The 17227-nt window shown below is 62.5% G+C and overlaps 3 protein-coding genes across 4 annotated transcripts; all 3 read left to right on the forward strand.

The window, feature by feature from the left end:
- Positions 1–670: 670 nt before the first annotated feature.
- SLC6A8 (solute carrier family 6 member 8) lies at positions 671–6806 on the forward strand. 2 transcript variants are annotated; one of them, XM_054180417.1, is made up of 14 exons: positions 671–968; positions 1263–1484; positions 1876–2007; positions 2757–3030; positions 3106–3238; positions 3492–3626; positions 3719–3822; positions 3957–4081; positions 4166–4278; positions 4358–4495; positions 4829–4931; positions 5015–5115; positions 5359–5529; positions 6282–6806. In XM_054180417.1, exons 1-14 carry the CDS (start codon positions 878–880, stop codon positions 6411–6413), a joined length of 1974 nt encoding a protein of 657 aa, XP_054036392.1. In that variant the 5' UTR covers positions 671–877; the 3' UTR covers positions 6414–6806. The 2 variants fall into 2 exon arrangements, with proteins under 2 accessions (XP_054036392.1, XP_054036397.1); XM_054180422.1 differs by having other exon boundaries at positions 1266–1484.
- Positions 6807–7633: 827 nt separating this feature from the next.
- Positions 7634–9429, forward strand: LOC104305127 (epidermal differentiation-specific protein-like). The gene is made up of 2 exons (XM_054180429.1): positions 7634–8691; positions 9007–9429. Exons 1-2 carry the CDS (start codon positions 8253–8255, stop codon positions 9279–9281), a joined length of 714 nt encoding a protein of 237 aa, XP_054036404.1. The 5' UTR covers positions 7634–8252; the 3' UTR covers positions 9282–9429.
- Positions 9430–10445: 1016 nt separating this feature from the next.
- On the forward strand, positions 10446–16660 carry QARS1 (glutaminyl-tRNA synthetase 1). Its single transcript, XM_054180440.1, has 24 exons — positions 10446–10586; positions 10842–10989; positions 11067–11176; positions 11272–11347; positions 11668–11732; positions 11946–11999; positions 12185–12242; positions 12362–12433; positions 12597–12682; positions 12921–13007; positions 13129–13228; positions 13357–13435; positions 13559–13667; positions 13750–13880; positions 14005–14097; positions 14264–14401; positions 14476–14563; positions 14642–14785; positions 14857–14961; positions 15365–15457; positions 15715–15842; positions 16026–16092; positions 16290–16415; positions 16493–16660. Exons 1-24 carry the CDS (start codon positions 10464–10466, stop codon positions 16541–16543), a joined length of 2331 nt encoding a protein of 776 aa, XP_054036415.1. The 5' UTR covers positions 10446–10463; the 3' UTR covers positions 16544–16660.
- Positions 16661–17227: the final 567 nt, after the last annotated feature.

The following is a 17227-nucleotide window of genomic DNA, read 5'->3' on the forward strand; positions in this document are numbered from 1 at the left end:
CATGTGCATTAACAGCTGGAGTCCCCTGGTGCACCTTAAGGCTGGCTGCATCCTATTTCCTGGTGTTCCCTCCGTCAGGTTCTGCCACCCTAGTGCCTTGTGTACCCTGGTGTACCTTGGTGTGCGATGGAGCTAGTGCAGCGGTGCTGCAGGTCCGGTGTCTCCCACTGTGTCCTGGTACCGATGCAACAAAACAACCCAGTCCCAGTGCCCTATCGCCCGGTGTACCTTGGTGCTGGCTGGTGTGACATGACTGCAAGTACTGGTGCTCTAGTGCCCGGTTTACCCCAGAGAGGCCTCTTCCCCGGCGTCCCCGGTCTGTCTAATCCTCTAGTGTCCCCGGCGCCCGGTGTCCCCTGGTTACATCCCATTTCCCCAGTGGTCGCCGGTGTGTCGTATCGCTTGATGTCTCTAGTGCCTGGCATTCACCATGGTGACGCCCCGTCCCCTGCTGTTCCCCGGTATGTGTCATCGCTTGATGTCCCTAGCGCCCGGTATCCCTTGATGCCGCCCCGTTTCCCGCTGTTCCCCGGTGGCCCCGCCTCGCCCCGGTGCCGGTGCGGCGGGACTGCAAGTCCCATCAAGCCGCAGGCGGGCGGCGCATCCAATAGTGTTCGGGGGGCGGTGCGGCCGGTCGCTGCCTTCGCCGCCACCCGGTGCCGCGGCGCAGAGAGCCCCGGAGCGGCCGCGCGGCGCCGGCCCCGCAGCCCGGCTCTGAGCCGCCCGCCCGGCCCGGCCCGCCCCGCCGCGCCCCGCCGCCCTCAATGAGGTTCTTCCGACTCACCTTCAAGTGCTTCGTGGATTGCTTCTGAGCCCCCCCCCAACCACGGCCACGGAGCCGCCCCCGACCCGCCCCCGCTCCCCGGCCCCCCGCGACATGCCCCCCGTCCCCGCCGACACGGCCGTTCCGCAGCCGCCCGCCCCCCCAGGACGAGACGCCGCTCCCGCCGCTCCCCCCGCGAGCTCCGGTAAGCCGGGGGAGCTGGGGAGGGCGGGATGAGCTTGGGGGTGTTGAGGGAGGTCGGGGGAGCCCACGGCCACGCGCGACCGCGGCGCGCCCCCTCCCGCCGCCGCGAGGTGAGTCACAGCTCTGCATTGTGACGTCACGTGCCGGCCTGACATCTGACGTCACGCCCCCACGCGCGGAGAGGGGCGTCCGGGGGGGGGGAGGGCTTTCCCCCTTCCCCTCCCGGCCCCCCCCCCGTGCCTCCGCGGGTGCGCGTGACGGCAGCGAGTGTGTGTCCCCTCGCCCCGTGTCTCAGCAGCGGGGCGCGGGGAGGCGGAGAGTACGGAGCCCCCCGCGGCGGGCGAGGAGCGGACAGTGACGGCCCTGCTGGTAGGATCCCCCGTCCCCCCGAAAGCGGCCGCCCCCGAGCGGGAGACATGGACCCGGCAGATGGATTTCATCATGTCCTGCGTGGGTTTCGCCGTGGGGCTGGGCAACGTCTGGCGCTTCCCCTACCTGTGCTACAAGAACGGCGGAGGTGAGCCCCGCGGTGGCCCCGGGGCGCGCGGCAGCACCCCACGGCGCGTGGGAGCACTCCGCTTCTCACTCCGCCGTGTCAGGGGGGTCACCCTACGGCGGGCCAGCCCATCCTGCATCTTATCCCGGGCAAGGGGGACGCCCGCGGGGCTCGTGGGCCACTTCCCGAGTGTCCGATGTCCCTTAGCGGGGCGGGGGTCCGTCGGGAGCCCCCGACCACCTGCCTGTCCTGACCTACATCGGCGGCACGGGGAGGGGAGGGCGCGGAGGAGCTTTTGCCATTCGCTGTGCCCAGGCGGGCGGGCGCGGGGAGGGAAGGGGGGGTCCGGGGGGGCCCGGGGGGAGCGGCTGCGGCTGAGCCGGCCCTGTGCGGGTCCCCTCCCCGGTTCCAGGCGTCTTCCTCATCCCCTACTTGCTCATCGTCTTCGTGGGTGGCATCCCCGTCTTCTTCCTGGAGGTGGCCCTGGGGCAGTTTATGAAGCAGGGGGGCATCGCTGCCTGGAACATTGCCCCCCTTTTCAAGGGTAATGCCGCGCCCTGCCCGTGCCCTGCCCGTGCCCTGCCCACGGCCCTTGTCACCCTGCACCCTGCCCAGGGGCCCCAGCGCCCTGTGCTGGCCTGGCTGCACCCTGCCAGCACTCTGCTTGGGGCACCAGCTGCCTGCAGCCTGCTGGGGCTGGCAGCACCCTGCCCACACCCTGCCTGCTCCCGTGCACCTTGCCCATGTTCTATTGCTGCCCTACACTGTGGCCAAGGGTGGCAGCTGCCAGCACCTCTGCCCTGGTGTGCCCCTGGAGCTCCCTGCCTACGTGCTGTTGGGTGCTGCTGGCTTCCCTTGGGGCTGCTGGTGTCCTGGAAAGGTGGTGGATTCCCACCTTAGCACTGTCTTGCTGCTGTCCTTGTGCTGTGTTCCACTGGCTCCCCTATGTCCTGTGCCATGCTGTCAGCTGTCCCCACTCAGTCCTATCTGGGGCTGCCAGCTCCCCCTGATTCATCCCTACCAGCTCCCCCCTGTCCTGTCCTGTCCTCACCAGCTCCATCTTGTCCTGTTCCCACAAGGTGCACTCTGTCCTGCCTAGGCCATCCAGTTCCCTACATTCCCACTGGCTTCCCCCTGTCCTACTTAAGTCTCCCCACATCCCTGTCAGCACCCCATGTCCTGCCTCATCCCTGCCAGCACCTTGCATCCCACCCCAGGCTGCTGCCTCTCCTGTCCTGCCGGGCTGCTGGGTGCCCACGAATGTCTGTGGGCTCTGATCTCCCCATGCTGCAGGTCTGGGCTTGGCCTCTATGGTGATCGTCTTCTTCTGCAACTCCTACTACATCATGATCCTGGTGTGGGGGCTCTTCTACCTGGTGCACTCTCTGACGGACACCCTGCCCTGGGCCACCTGTGGCCATGCCTGGAACACAGAGCAGTGTGCTGAGCTCTTTCACCTGGAGCTCTGCCACAACAGCAGCACCAACGCCAGTGCTGGTACCGGGACCTTCAATTTCAGCTGCACTGACCTCGCCAGCAAGCGCTCGCCTGTCATTGAGTTTTGGGAGTGAGTGTAGGGACCAAGGGGGTTCACCTGGGGCTGGGTGGTCATGCCAGTGCTTCTAACAGTCCCACTCCACAGGAACAAGGTGCTGCGGCTCTCGGGGGACCTCAGCGAGCCAGGGGAGATGAACTGGCAGATGATCCTCTGCTTGGTCACCACCTGGGTCATCGTCTACTTCTGCATCTGGAAGGGTGTCAAGTCAACCGGGAAGGTGACACTAGCGGTGGGGGGACATGCCTTGGGGCCACCAGCATGCGAGAGCAGAACTGGCACACAGCACTGCCAACTCCTGCCCTTTTGTGCTGCAGCCCACGGGAGCGCAAGACCCCATGTCTCACATTTGTCTGGGAGGTGCCACTAGCTGCTGGGGACATCCCCAAGCTCTGGTCCTGCTGGGACACCGTGGCATGTGATGAAGAACCCCAGCCTGGAGCCAGGTCTCACTGCCATCCACTCCTCCGCAGATTGTCTACTTCACGGCACTCTTCCCCTACGTGGTCCTCATCCTGTTGCTGGTCCATGGAGTGACACTGCCTGGAGCGCTGGGCGGCATTGTCTACTACCTGAAACCTGACTGGTCCAAGCTGGCTGAAGCACAGGTGAGGACAGTAGGGAGAGCAGGAGGTGGCTGGGTGCTGGGTACTCCTCCCACACTCCCCTCACCCTCCTGACGCCCTCCCTTGCACCTCAGGTCTGGATTGATGCTGGCACCCAGATCTTCTTCTCCTATGCCATCGGGCTGGGTGCCCTGACTGCCCTGGGCAGCTACAACCGCTTCCATAACAATTGCTACAGGTAGGGCCGTGCTGGCTGTGCATCAGCTGTCCTCCCTGGTGTGTTCCCCAGTGTGTCTCTCGGTGCGTCCCTCCGTGTCCCCCTGGTGTGTGCCCCCTTGTCTCCACAGCACCCCCGACCCACTCTGCCTGCAGGGACGCCTACATCCTGGCTGTGATCAACAGCTCAACCAGCTTCTTTGCGGGCTTCGTTGTCTTCTCCGTGCTGGGCTTCATGGCCTCCGAGCAAGGTGTAGATATCTCCAAGGTGGCCGAGTCTGGTGAGTGCTGGGCAGTGGGTGGCTACTGGTGCTGTCTCCTGTGTCCCTATCTGCAGTGGAACTTCTGACCCTGCTCTCCCACAGGCCCTGGGCTGGCTTTCATCGCCTACCCCAAAGCCGTGACACTGATGCCCTTGTCCCCACTCTGGGCTACGCTCTTCTTCTTCATGCTCCTTGTGCTGGGGTTGGACAGCCAGGTGCAGTGGTGGGCCGGGGTACAGGGATGGGGAGGGAGTAGGATGGCACATTCCCACTGAGCCCCACTATCTGCTGCAGTTTGTTGGTGTGGAGGGTTTCATCACGGGCATCCTGGACCTGTTCCCCCAGCCCGGGGCTGGCTCGCTGCGCCGTGAGCTCACCGCTGCAGTCTGCTGCATTGTCTGCTGCCTCATCGACCTCTCCATGGTCACGCAGGTGGGGGATGTGGCAGGGACACTAGCCAACCGGTCCCATGCAGTTGCCCATGCCTGACCCCAGGATGGCACCTCCTGCTGGGCACCAGCATGGGGCGGGAGTTCCCTGGGGCTGCTGCATCCGTGGCAGTGGGAGGTGCCCACGGCATGGGTGCCTGTAGTTGTGGAGGTGCCTTTTGCTATGGAGGTGGGAAGCACAGGGTGTCCTTGGCATGCAGGACATCCATGCCTGGTGGGGCACTGATGCTGGCAAGGCTGTGCCTGTGTAGAGGTGCCTGTGCCAGCACGGAGCAGCCAGGCAGAGCTCCGGTGATGTGCATCACCATCCTGGCAGGGCGGCATGTACGTGTTCCAGCTCTTTGACAACTACTCAGCCAGTGGGATCACGCTGCTGTGGCAGGCTTTCTGGGAGTGCGTGGTCATTGCCTGGGTCTACGGTGAGGCCAGGGGGATATGGGGTGGGTCACACAAGGGGACGTGGGTGCCCCACAGGGCCTGGCTGATGCCCTTCTCCCCGCAGGTGCTGACCGCTTCATGGACGATGTGGCCCGCATGATTGGCTACCGGCCCCTGCCCATCATGAAGTGGTGCTGGGCTGTGGTGACACCGATGGTCTGCATGGTGAGTGGGGACACGAGTGTGCTGGCGTCTCCCTGCCCCAGCTCCATGCCACGGGCACCGGGCTCCCCCCGGCGGCTGCTTTGGGCATGGCAGCCATGGGTCGACGCACGTCAGGGACGTGTTTTGGCACGCATGTGAGGGTCGGAGGGCGACACGTGTTGGTACTGTGGGGTGATATACATGGGGTGTCTGGGGCTGCTAGCCACCTACCCTGCAGGACCTCACCCTCCTCCTTCTATTCAGGGCATCTTTGTGTTCCACGTGGTGAACTACAAGCCGCTGACGTACAACAAGACATACGTGTACCCATGGTGGGGGGATGCCATCGGCTGGGTCCTGGCACTCTCCTCCATGCTCTGCATCCCCTGCACCGTCCTCTACAAGCTCCTGCGCTGCAAAGGCTCCCTGCGCGAGGTGAGGGCGGTGTGGCAGGGGCTGTCTTGCCTCTGTCCCCAGACCAGCTCAGCCATTCCTGTCCCTGTCCCCCTCTCAGTCCTGTCCCCAGCTCAGGCCTGTTTCCATTCCCATTCAAATCCCAGCGCTGTCTACATTGCCATCCCAGTCTCATCGCCAGCCAAATGCTATCCCTGCCCCTATCCTTGTCTCATTCCTGTCTCTATCCCTGATTCACTCCCAACCTCACCTGAATCCTGTCTTGGCTTGTATCAGTCTCAGTCCCATCCCCATTTGAGTCCTGTTGCTACCCCCATTTCCATCCTTCTCACTCCCAGCCAAATCCTGTCCCTGTGTCCCTGTGATTGTCTCAATCCCATCCCCATCTGCTCCCTGTTCCCATGCAATCCCTGTCCCTCCTTCAATCCCATTTCAGTCCTTTCCCCATCCCAGTTTAACCCCATCCAAAACTCGTTTGTGTCCCCATTGCTTTCTCCCAGCCTCACCCAACTCCACTCCTTGCTGGCACTGCTTTAATGTCATCACAGTCTCTGTCCCATCTCCATCTCATCCCCATCCCTGTGCTATTCCTCTGTCCCTCACTCAGTCCCATTTCAATCCCTTCCCCATCCCAGTCCCACATCTATCCTCATCCAAAGCCCACCCTTATCCCCACCTCAGTCCCATCCCAGTGCACAGGGGAGATGCACCATGCCAGATCCAGGCAGTCCCCAGTGCTGCTATCCCTGGGTACTGACATAGGGTCCCCACAGCGCTGGCAGCTCCTGACCACTCCAATCTGGGGCCACCATCACCTGGAGTACCTGACACCTGAGGCAGAGGCCAAGCTGCTGGCCCCGGAACCCCCCAAGGAGAAGGCGACACTCTTCGAGACTGTGATCTGAGTGTGGGGAGGGTCGCGCTGCTCCCGCCCGCCATAGCAATAATGCCAGCACTGCCTCCCACCCATGCTGCCCTGTGCCCCCTGCGCTGCCCTGGCCCCGCACTGGCCTCGTCACAGAAGGGGTGCAAGACAGTGAGGTGGAGGGTCACTGGGGGCTGCGGGGCCGGGGCAGCTGCAGGGAGCAGGAGGGCTCCCCGGCACTGGGGAGCATGGGGGTCCGGCAGGGAGGCTGCGGGCCAGGGGAGCCAGCAGGACAGCCCTTCTCCGGCCCCCACCTGCAGCCCCTGCAGCCCCCCACTCACTAACTGCTTCCTGTAGCGTTTGTCTGGTGTAACCCTGACCGCCCCGACATCTGGCAATAAACTGGGAGACCCTGGCAGCCCTGGCACTGAAGGCAGGGGGAGGCGGGCACTGGCGGTGGGCAAGATGTGGGGTGACATCTGCCTGTCAGGGACACAACTCAGGGATGTAGGGACACCTGGGTTCCTCTCTTGGGGTGATTCAGTGGGGAGCAGGCTGCTAGAGCAGTTGGTTCTCCCTCTTACTCCACTGCAGGATGTGGATGCCTGCAGGCTGTACCAAAACTCTAGTTCCCTTGTGGGACTGGGGCACCCCATGCAGGCAGGGCTGGCCCTGCTTCCTGGCCCTGCACCTGCCCCAAGGGGCAGATTTCAGCCCAGAGGCTTTGGGGGTCCTGGGTGTCCTCAGCCCAGAGCAAGGGCTGAAGGGGTTAGGTCAAGATCCAGCTTTACCCTGCTGGGAGCTGCTGATGTTGACTTACAGGCTTTCTGCTGTGCTGTGCCAGAGGGCTGGGGAGGGCTGCGGAGATGAGGGGATGAGGCAGTCCCTGGGCCCAGGCATGTAGCTAGGAGAAGTGAGATGCTCAACCTGCCCCAGCCCTCTTGAGCTGCCAGAGCCTGGCGCCAGTGTGCTGCCAGACAGAGGGCGCTCTGTGCCTAGCGCTGGCAGCTCCTGGGGAGGCCAACTCCAGCCTGTGCCATGGGAGGCCCTGGCATGTTGTGCTTGGGGTGGCTGCCAGCCATCCCTATGCCCTGCCACGCTCAGGACTAGCATTCATCACGCTCCAGCAATGCCATGGTGGCCCCGAGCAGTCTGTGGCTGTCCTGCCTCTGGAAGAACAAGGGGGCAGAAGTGCCACCACCTGTGGTCCTATCCATCCTCGGGCATGAAGTTTGGATAGTGGTGCCATGCCAGGGTGGCCATGACCCACACCCAGCCAGCAACCAGGGTGCCGGAGGAACTTGTCTGGGGACACCATCTTACCCCACCACGATGCCCTCTCACCCCTTCGGGGTGAGCTGGCAGTTCCTGCCCCACCGGCAACGCAGACTGTAATTACCGGGGCAGGGCAGAAGCATCAGCGATAATTGGGGGTGACTCGTTTGCTCGGGAGCACCATGTGCCCTGGGTGTGGCAAGACTTTCCGGAAGAGCTGGTCTGCAGGGCCAGTTGGCATCCCCGTGTGCTGGCTGCTGTGCAGGGCCTGGCTGACTCCACCACTGGAGGCGGGCTGGGGCTGGGTGTGGGGTTGAGCACCATCATCGCCTTCACTTCGTGCTGTAGCACACCCTGGCCCTACCACCCCCATAAAAGGCACAGCAGCAGCAGGCTGGTGGCAGGAGACTTGACGGCGCAGACGGTGAGAGTGCAGGGACCGGACAGAACTGCACAAAGGAGAGGCAGAGAACAAGGGATAAGGAGGTACCAGGGTCCCCTGTGCTGGCCAAGCCTTTGCCATGGGTTTCCCGTAGCATGCGTAGGACGCCACACAAGGGGATTTGACACACGTGCCCTGGCAGGGGCAGGCTCCCGCGGCACCATGAACCGGATCACGGTGTACGAGCGTGACAACTTTGAGGGGCTGAGCCGGGAGTTCACTTGTGATGTGCCTGACCTGCATGAACTGGATTTTGGGAACTGCATCGCCTCCCTGAAGGTGGTAGGGCAGCCCTGGATTGCCTACACAGTCTCCAAGTATGAGGGGGAGTCACATGTCTTTGAGGAGGGTGAGTATCCCTCTGTTGAGCGGCCGAACAGCTTTTCAGCACTGCGTCTTGTGCACCATGACCTAGGGGACCCTCAGATCATCCTCTATGAGCAACCCAACTTCCAAGGCGCCTGCAAGGTGGTGACAGAGGAGACCAACTTGGCGTATGGATACTTCAATGACCGGGTGGCCTCTCACGTGGTGCAGCGGGGGGTCTGGCTGCTCTACCAGCACCCTGGGCGGGGTGGTTGGCACTGCCTGGCATGGCCCGGTGAGCGTCTCGCTGACTACGGACCTGAGTTGAACTTCCAGTATCGGTTGTCCCACCTACGCCCACTACAGCCTGGGCAGCCTCTGGTCTCTGCACAGCTCCTCTGGGAGCAGAAGAGGGTGGAGGCAGAGCGGGAGGTACTGGTGGATGAGATTGAGGGGGTGAACGAGACAGAATCAGAACAGGTCCTGGCGGCCAGCAGCAGCCGGGAGTACAGCACCACGCTCTGGCAGAGCTTCCATTTCAGCAACGCCACCAGCCTGAAAGCTGGGCTTTCATTCACACTGACTGTGGAAGCCTCCAATATCTTCACAGTTCAGAAAGGACGCAGCGAATCCAGCACCCGCCGGCAACGCGTGGAGGTGCAGCTGCCGGCTAAAATTCCTCCGCACACGGCACTCAGCATCCATATCTTGCGGAAGGAAGTGACACTCTCCGTCCCGGTCCTGCTCACCATCACACAGAATGAAGCTGTCAGTACGGAGATGGGCGAGTACCGTAGCGTCTCTGGTACTAACATCAGTGCCCGATACAGCCTGAAGCCTCTTCCGGCTGCAGGCAGGGAGCAGACGCTGAAGGGACAGAGATAGTTCTTGGCATGGGGATGGAGCTATAGCAAAGTCTTTTTCAGTGGTGTGGGACCCACAGGGACACCAGTGCTGCGTGCCAGACTTACCCGTGGAGGAACCAACACATTCAACCTGATGGTGCTTCCTACTGCCAGGTGTTGCCAATAAACCACCTTCCCCAAACCGCTTGGGTCTGCTGCTGCTGCTGGAGCCAGAGTGGGAGTGGGCTTCGGGAAGCTGGGAGACACTGGGATGTGGGGAACATGCGACTTAGGGGAACCGTGGACATAGCTGGGGATACCAGGCTGGGAGAATCAGAAGAATACTAGGCTTGGGGGGGACAGTAGAGGAATTGGGGAATACCAGGACGAAGGAGCAAGGCAACATTGGACCCAAGATACATCAGCGCCGGAGGACACTGGGCTGAAGGGAACAACAGGTGTGGGGTGCAGGAGGACACTGGGCTGGGGCGGCGGGAAGGACAAAGCAGGCAGGGAAGTGGGGGAACACCAGGCTGCGGCTGAAGAAAAGGAAACAAGGCAAGGGGAGCTGGGGAACACTGGGCTGACCTGGCCCTGCACACACCATGTTGGGGAAACTGAACATTGGACTCAGGGTAGACCGGGCCGGGGTAGCAGAGACTGGGGCAGCTGAGCAGACGCCAGTTTGCAGGAGCCGGGAAGACACCGGACCAGCCTGGCCACACACACAGGGCTGCGACAGCCTCTGCGAGTGCCTGGGGCCGTCCTCGGGGTCACATAGGGGCGGTCAGGGACGCGGGAGGGCGAGCCTACCGGTGTCAAACAGGGCGGGCTACGGCGGCCGGGCAAGGACAAAGCTGGTATGGGCGTTGAGCGCACGGAGGAGAGGCCTGGAGCTGGCAGCGAACCCGCCCGCGAACCCGCCCGCGAACCCGCCCCCGAGCCTGCCCCCGGCCACGCCCCCCACGTGGCTCCAGTCGCCATCGGTCCCTTTAAATGATGCAATCGACCGCAGGCTTGTCCCCGCCCCCTACGCTCCTATTTGCGGAGCCGACGCCGAGCTCCCCATTCTATTGGCTCAGGCGGGCCCTTCTCACTGTCGATTGGCTTAATCGGTGACGGAAGCACGCCCTCACATCTCCGATTGGTCGGGCGCAGCCCCGCCCCCCAAGCGGGCGCTGGCGGCGGTGGAAGCATGGCGGCGGCAGCAGCAGCGGGGACTATGGCGGCGGAAGCGGAGGAGGTGCTGGGGCTTTTCACCGGCATTGGCCTCAGCGAGGCCAAAGCACGGGAGACGCTGCGCAACGGGGCGCTCAGCGCACAGCTCCGTCAGGCTGTGCTACAGGTGCGCCCGCCACCGCCCCCCCCCGCCCCCCCGATCTCCCATCCCTCGGTTACCCGGACCCCCGATTCGGCGGCGTAACTCCCCGGGACCCCGCCCCTTCTCTGGGACCCCATCCCCTGCCACGTCTCCTCTCGCCCCCGACAAGCATTCTCATACTTTGGCAGTCCCTCCCCCCACCGTGCGCCTCCCTGGGGCCGCCGGTTTGCCGGGGTTGAGCCCTGGCTCAACCCTGACACTTCCCCGGGGTGGCGGCAGGCTCGGAGCGCGCTGGGCCCTGCACTGGACAAAGCCACCGGGACACTGCTGTACAACGCGGCTGCCCGCCTCAGGGACCCAAAGCACCTCAGTTTCCTCGTCGGCTACATCGCCCGTCGGGAGATCCTCACTGACCTGCAGCTCAGCGGTACTGTGCGGTCCTGGTACTCCCCTCGGTCCCGGCGAGGAATGAGGCCCCGCTCCTCACTTCTGCTCTGTCCCCAGCTGCGCTGGAGTACGTGAGGAGCCACCCGCTGGAGCCCCTGGACACAGCAGACTTCGAGCAGGCCTGTGGTGTGGGGGTGTGTGTCACCCCTGAGCAGATCGAGGAGGCGGTGAGTGGGATCGCTGGACGGGATGAGCTGACAGCCCCTGGTGTCACACTCCCTACCTGCCTGGCTCACGCCTGTGTTCCTGTCCCGTTCCCCAGGTGGAGGCTGTGATCAGCAATCACCGAGCAGAGTTGCTAGCAGAGCGCTACCACTTCAACATGGGGCTGCTGATGGGTGAGTGTGGAGCATCGAGGCAGCCCCAGCCTGGCACTCCTTTTTCTCAGTGTCCTGCAAGCTAGCCCCCTGCCATGGGCTGCCCTAGCTTCAGCTGCTGCATTGCTGTGCTGCAGACCACCCAGTGCAAGGGAGATGCTTTGCCATGTGCCAAATATGGGAGGGCTGTGGGTGACAGACACCTGTGGTGCCCTGTGCCAGGGACAGCCCTGGGACAGGGGCTGCCTCCAGCTGCTGCTCACAGCGTGCTTCATCAGCAGTCCTAGCTGAAGCCCCTGGGCTGGGCTGTGCCCCTTGCCCATAGGGTGCCCTGTCTGCAGGGGAGGCGCGGAGCCGGCTGCGGTGGGCAGACGGGAAGACCATCAAGAATGAGGTGGACCTGCAGGTGGGTGAGAGGGTGTCACTTGGGGTGATGGTCCCTATTGGTGCCATGCTCTGTGTGGGAGCTGGTGGCCTGTCCCATGGGAGGGTCTGACTCTGTGGACAGCCTGCCCTGGGCAGATGCAGGCAGGGAGGGGAGGGTAACAGCTGGACTGGACCACCTCCAAGCCTTGGGGCACTGGGAGCTTCCTCTATTCCTGTGTTTCTTTTTTTTCAGGTGCTACATTTGCTGGGCCCAAAGACAGAAGCTGACCTGGAAAAGAAACCAAAGGTGAGACTGGGAACTGGAATGGTGTTTCCCTGATGAGTGTCCAGGCAGGATCCCAAACACCTGCTCTGTGCCCAGCTGCCACCATGAGCATGGGCCCAAGGAAGCACTGGGGGCAGCTGGCTAGGCCAGGAGGGCAAGGTGTGTGCCAGGGCTAGGCACTCAGGATGCTGTGCTGCTCCCTGCAGGCTGCAAAGGCCCGTCTGATCCCAGCAGAGAAGCAGAAGGTGGCTGTGGTTGAGAATGGTAAGAGACTGTCCTGCAGACAGCTTCCTCAGCCCCTCAGTTCCTGGCTGGCATCTGCTTCTGAGCTGGGCCTTGGGAACTGCAGTCGGGCCCCTGCTCAGCCCTGTCTCCCCCAACAGGTGAAGTGGGCACAGAGACACGGTCACTGCTGGAGCAGCTGCGGGGAGAAGCCCTCAAGTTCCACAAGCCAGGTTAGTGCAAGGAGCCACTGCTGTGTGCAGGGCTGCTGCACTGACTCTGTGCCTGGCCACTGGTCTCCATGCTGTGAGGCACTGGTCCGGCCCCATGTCCACCAGCTGCTGGCCTTGGTTCAGTCTGGGCAGTGCTGCAGCCCTGAGCATTCTCTGCCCACAGGCGAGAACTACAAGACAGAAGGCTATGTGGTGACGCCCAACACCATGGCTCTGCTGAAGCAGCACCTGGCAATCACGGGTGGGCAGGTGAGGCCATGTCCCCCAGATGAGTGGTTCTCTGTGAGGGTGGTACTGCTGCACCAGGCTCCATCTTAGTGGGTAGGGTGGCTGGGGACACAGCCACAGCTTACCGGGGGCCTGGCCAGAGGTAGTACCCATGTGGCACAGGGGCCTCTGTAGGATCACTGGGGACTTGTGTCAGTGCACTTGCTGTCAGGGAGAGTCTCAGGTAGAAGGACAACAATGTCCCTTTTGCCCCCTGGAGGTGCGGACACGGTTCCCTCCTGAACCTAATGGGATCCTGCACATTGGCCATGCCAAGGCCATCAACTTCAACTTTGGTTATGCTAAGGTGAGCAGCACAAAGCCCTGTTGGCACATCCCTCCGACCCCTGCCTCTCCCTGCTGCCTGGCCACTGGCCTGGCCCTGCAGTCCTTCAGGGTGTAGCTGCTCACTTTGCTCCCATCCCCAGGCCAACGGTGGTGTGTGCTTCCTGCGCTATGACGATACCAATCCTGAGAAGGAAGAGGAGAAGTACTTCACAGCCATCCGGGATATGGTGGAGTGGCTGGGTACAGCTCGGGCTGGGCAGGGCAGGGCTGGATCAGGCCAGGCACTGCTGGGCATATCCTTGCATGCAAGTGCTGCTGCTGGGCCCTGGGGGTGTCTCCAACCCTCTCTGTCTCCCTCGTCCATGCAGGCTACCAACCCTATGCAGTAACCCATGCATCAGATTACTTTGACCAGCTCTACACCTGGGCTCTGGAGCTCATCCGCAGGTGAGCGTGCCAGGGCAGTATGGATGTGCTGGGTTGGTGCAGATGTCCTTCATCATGGCTGGGTCTCCCTCCCGCCCAGAGGATGGGCCGTTTGTGTCTGCTGACAGCGTTTGCCCTCTGCAGGGGACAGGCATATGTCTGCCATCAGAAAGTTGAGGAGATCAAAGGCCACAACCCACCACCCTCACCATGGCGGGACCGGCCTGTGGAGGAGTCACTCCTGCTCTTTGAGGTACTCCTGGCTGGGGCCAGGCACTGCATGACTGGGGGGTCCAGGTTCATGGCTCAGCCAACAGCTTCCCCCCACTCCACAGGACATGCGAAAAGGCAAGTTTGGGGAGGGGGAGGCCACGCTGCGGATGAAGCTCGTGATGGAGGATGGGAAGATGGACCCTGTCGCCTACCGTGTCAAGTTCACTCCACACCACCGCACTGGGGACAAGTGGTAGGGAGGGCCTGCGGTACCCTGGCATGTGTTGTGTGTGTGGGTCTGTGTCTCCCAGGAGCAGGCAGCTGTTGGGAAGGGAGCATCACTGGGCTGTGTCCTGACCTGACTCTTTGCTTTGCAGGTGCATCTACCCCACATATGACTACACGCACTGCCTCTGTGACTCCATTGAGCACATCACACACTCCCTTTGCACCAAGGAGTTCCAGGCCAGGTGAGCAGGACCTGAGCCAGGGCTGAGCCAGGACCTGGCAGGGCAGCTCTTGCAGAGAGCAGCTGATCATGCCCCAGGGAATGCTGAAGTGCAGGGAGGGGACAGTGTGTTCGTGGGGTGGGGCAGGTGTGAGGCTGAGCCAGGCTGTGTCTGTACTCCCTTGCAGGCGCTCCTCCTACTTCTGGCTATGCAATGCGCTGGATGTCTACTGCCCTGTGCAGTGGGAGTATGGGCGCCTGAACCTGCTCTACACTGTGGTCTCCAAAAGGAAGATCATCCAGCTGGTGGAGACGGGTGCCGTGAGGTAGGAGCAAGGGCCAGCAGCCAGGGTGGGTCTTGCCTGGGGTGTGCCTGCCTGTCATCCTGATGTTTTGTCAGGGACTGGGATGACCCACGGCTCTTCACACTGACAGCCCTGCGCCGTCGAGGCTTTCCTCCTGAGGCTATCAATAACTTCTGCGCTCGGGTAGGTGCCAGGGACAGGACGGGATGCGGCAGGTGGATGCATCCCCTGGGCGGTGTGGTGACACAGGCTCTCCTGCAGGTTGGTGTGACAGTGGCCCAGGCAACAATGGAGCCACATCTGCTGGAGGCCTGTGTACGGGAGGTGCTGAATGAGCAGGCCCCCCGCACCATGGCTGTTCTGGAGCCCCTCAAGGTCACCATCACCAACTTCCCTGCCCCAAAGGTGAGACTGCTGTGGGCTGGGGTGGGAGTGGAGTTGCCCGAGGTCAGCATTCACCCACTTCTTCTCCTTAGGCACTGGAGGTCCTTGTACCTAACTTTCCAGCTGATGAGAGCCGGGGTTTTCACAAAGTGCCCTTCCAGTCCACTGTCTACATCGAGGAGACAGACTTCAGGGAGGTAAGCTGGGCCCGCCACGCCATGCTGCCCTTGCTCTTGGGAGCTGCAGCTCAGGCAGTGGGAGTCTGGCTGAACTGGGAGTGGCACTAGTGCTGCATGGGACACAGGCAGGTGTTAGGCACCCACCTGCAATTCTCAAATATGCCAGCATCTCTGATGGGCACCAGAGAAATGTTCACTGCCCTCAGCCTGGCCAGGATATGTCCAACCATTGGTGCCCACACCTGGTTTGTGTGCTGGGGAATGTCCAGCAGCAGTGTGGGAGTTGAAACAGCCCTGGATGCACAATCTCAGAGAGGGCAGGAGTGGGTGGGGAAACAGAGTTGTGGGGACAGATATGTGCTGGAGTGAGGACCAGTTGCCCATACTGAGACCCCTCATGCAACCATGAACTCTCTCCCAGGAGGCGGACAAGGGCTACAAGCGCCTGGCCCCAGGACAGCCAGTGGGGCTGCGCCATGCTGGCTATGTCATTGCTGTGCAGAACATCATCAAGGTGGGTGGCTCTGGGCACTGGTGATATGACATTGAGCTGTGGGATATCAAGACGTAGCTATGTTCCATCATGGAAGGGCAGCAATTGTCATCTTGGGTCAAGTGCTGCGAGGACAATGTGGCCATGGGGCCTGTGCATCAGTTCCCTGCCAGCCCTGTTCTTTGCATAGCAGGGAGCAAGGTGGCCCTGAGCTGCTCTGTGGGATGGGACTGGTGTCTGACTGCTGCCTGATGGCTCAGCTGTCTCCTCTCGCCCAGGATGCTACTGGGCGTGTGATTGAGCTGGAGGTGACCTGCGCCAAGTCAGATCTGGCAGAGAAGCCCAAAGCTTTCATCCACTGGGTATCAGAGCCACTGGTGTGTGAAGTACGTCTCTACGAGCGGCTGTGAGTACCTGGCTACTTGCAGAGGCACAGGTGCAAGCTCAGCAGTGCCCTGCTGGGGTCTGCCTAGCTGCTTGGTGGGGAAGATACTGCTGTGGGGTTCTGTGGGCCACTGCCCCATAGCTGCTACAGGGCCTCTTGTCCCTTCAGCCATTAATTTAGTGATGAAACTCTGTCTTATGGCAGGTTTTTGCACAAAAATCCTGAGGACCCATCAGAGGTGCCTGGTGGCTTTCTGAGTGACATCAACCCTGTGAGTAGGGGCAGGACGTGGGGTTATGGGCCTGGGGGGACCTGGGGAGTGGCCTCTTGTGCTCACCCCCCAGGCACCAGCTTCCTTGTGAAACTCTACTCTGCCCTGTTGAGGGCCCTACTGTGTTCTGGTGGGGAGTGTGGCTCCAGAGGGGGCAGAGGGGCTGGGGAAGCTATCTGAGCTGGTTTCCCTGCCAGGACTCCTTGCGTGTGGTCCGCAATGCCCTGGTCGACAGGTCCGTCCTCTCTGCCCAGCCCTTTGACAAGTTCCAGTTTGAGCGGCTTGGGTATTTCTCTGTGGATCCTGACAGCAAGGAGGGGAAGGTGAGCCCGGGGGAGGGGGTTGTAGGGCTCTCCTTGCTTGCTGTAGGGCTCCGTGCTGACACTCTGCCTCTCCCCAGATGGTGTTCAACCGGACAGTGACACTGAAGGAGGACCCTGGCAAAGCCTGATGGAGCCAGTGCTGCCACCCTGCCGTGGTGCTACTTCCCTAGGGGTCTCTGCGTACCTCCCATGCCTCGGTGCAGCCCCCTAGGGCACACCACAGCATTGCCTCAATAAACAGAGCATCCCAGCCCTGTCCCTGCACTGTCACTGCCTTGGGATGCAAGAAATGGGGCTCTCATTAGCTGCCGGGGGCTGGGGATCTGCTCCTGCAGCTGAGGCAGGGCTGGAGTCCCCGCAAGAGCTGCACCTGCCCCCACCCAGGACCGTGGGGCCGGGCTGGTGGGGTTGAGGGTGCCAGGGTGGGATGGAGGAGCGTCTGCAAGGCCTGCTGTAGGCCGTGGTGAGTGCGGGCAGGGGAGGGTGTGCACACTGTGTACAAACAGCGCCGGAGCGCCGGCTCCCCTTAAGGTGGACTCGCGTGGAGTGGCCTCTCGCCGGTCCCGGAACAGGATCAGGGGAGAACTCCCGGGGAACCGGCGAGGCCTCCCTGGCCTGAGCTTTGTGGCAGGGGTCCCAGCCCTGCCGTAGGTGGGGGTAGGCTCTGCGCGGCCTCACGGGCCACCTTAAGATGCAGTGGGGACAGGGGGGGGCCCGCGCCGAGCACATGGGCATGTTAAAGTAGCCCCGGCTCGGCGCCACCGTGCGAGCGCACGCTGCGCCGCGGGTGCTGGGACAGACCGCAGCCCCCG

Source organism: Dryobates pubescens, chromosome 1 (genome assembly GCF_014839835.1).
Source record: "Dryobates pubescens isolate bDryPub1 chromosome 1, bDryPub1.pri, whole genome shotgun sequence".
Classification (NCBI taxonomy): Eukaryota; Metazoa; Chordata; class Aves; order Piciformes; family Picidae; genus Dryobates; species Dryobates pubescens.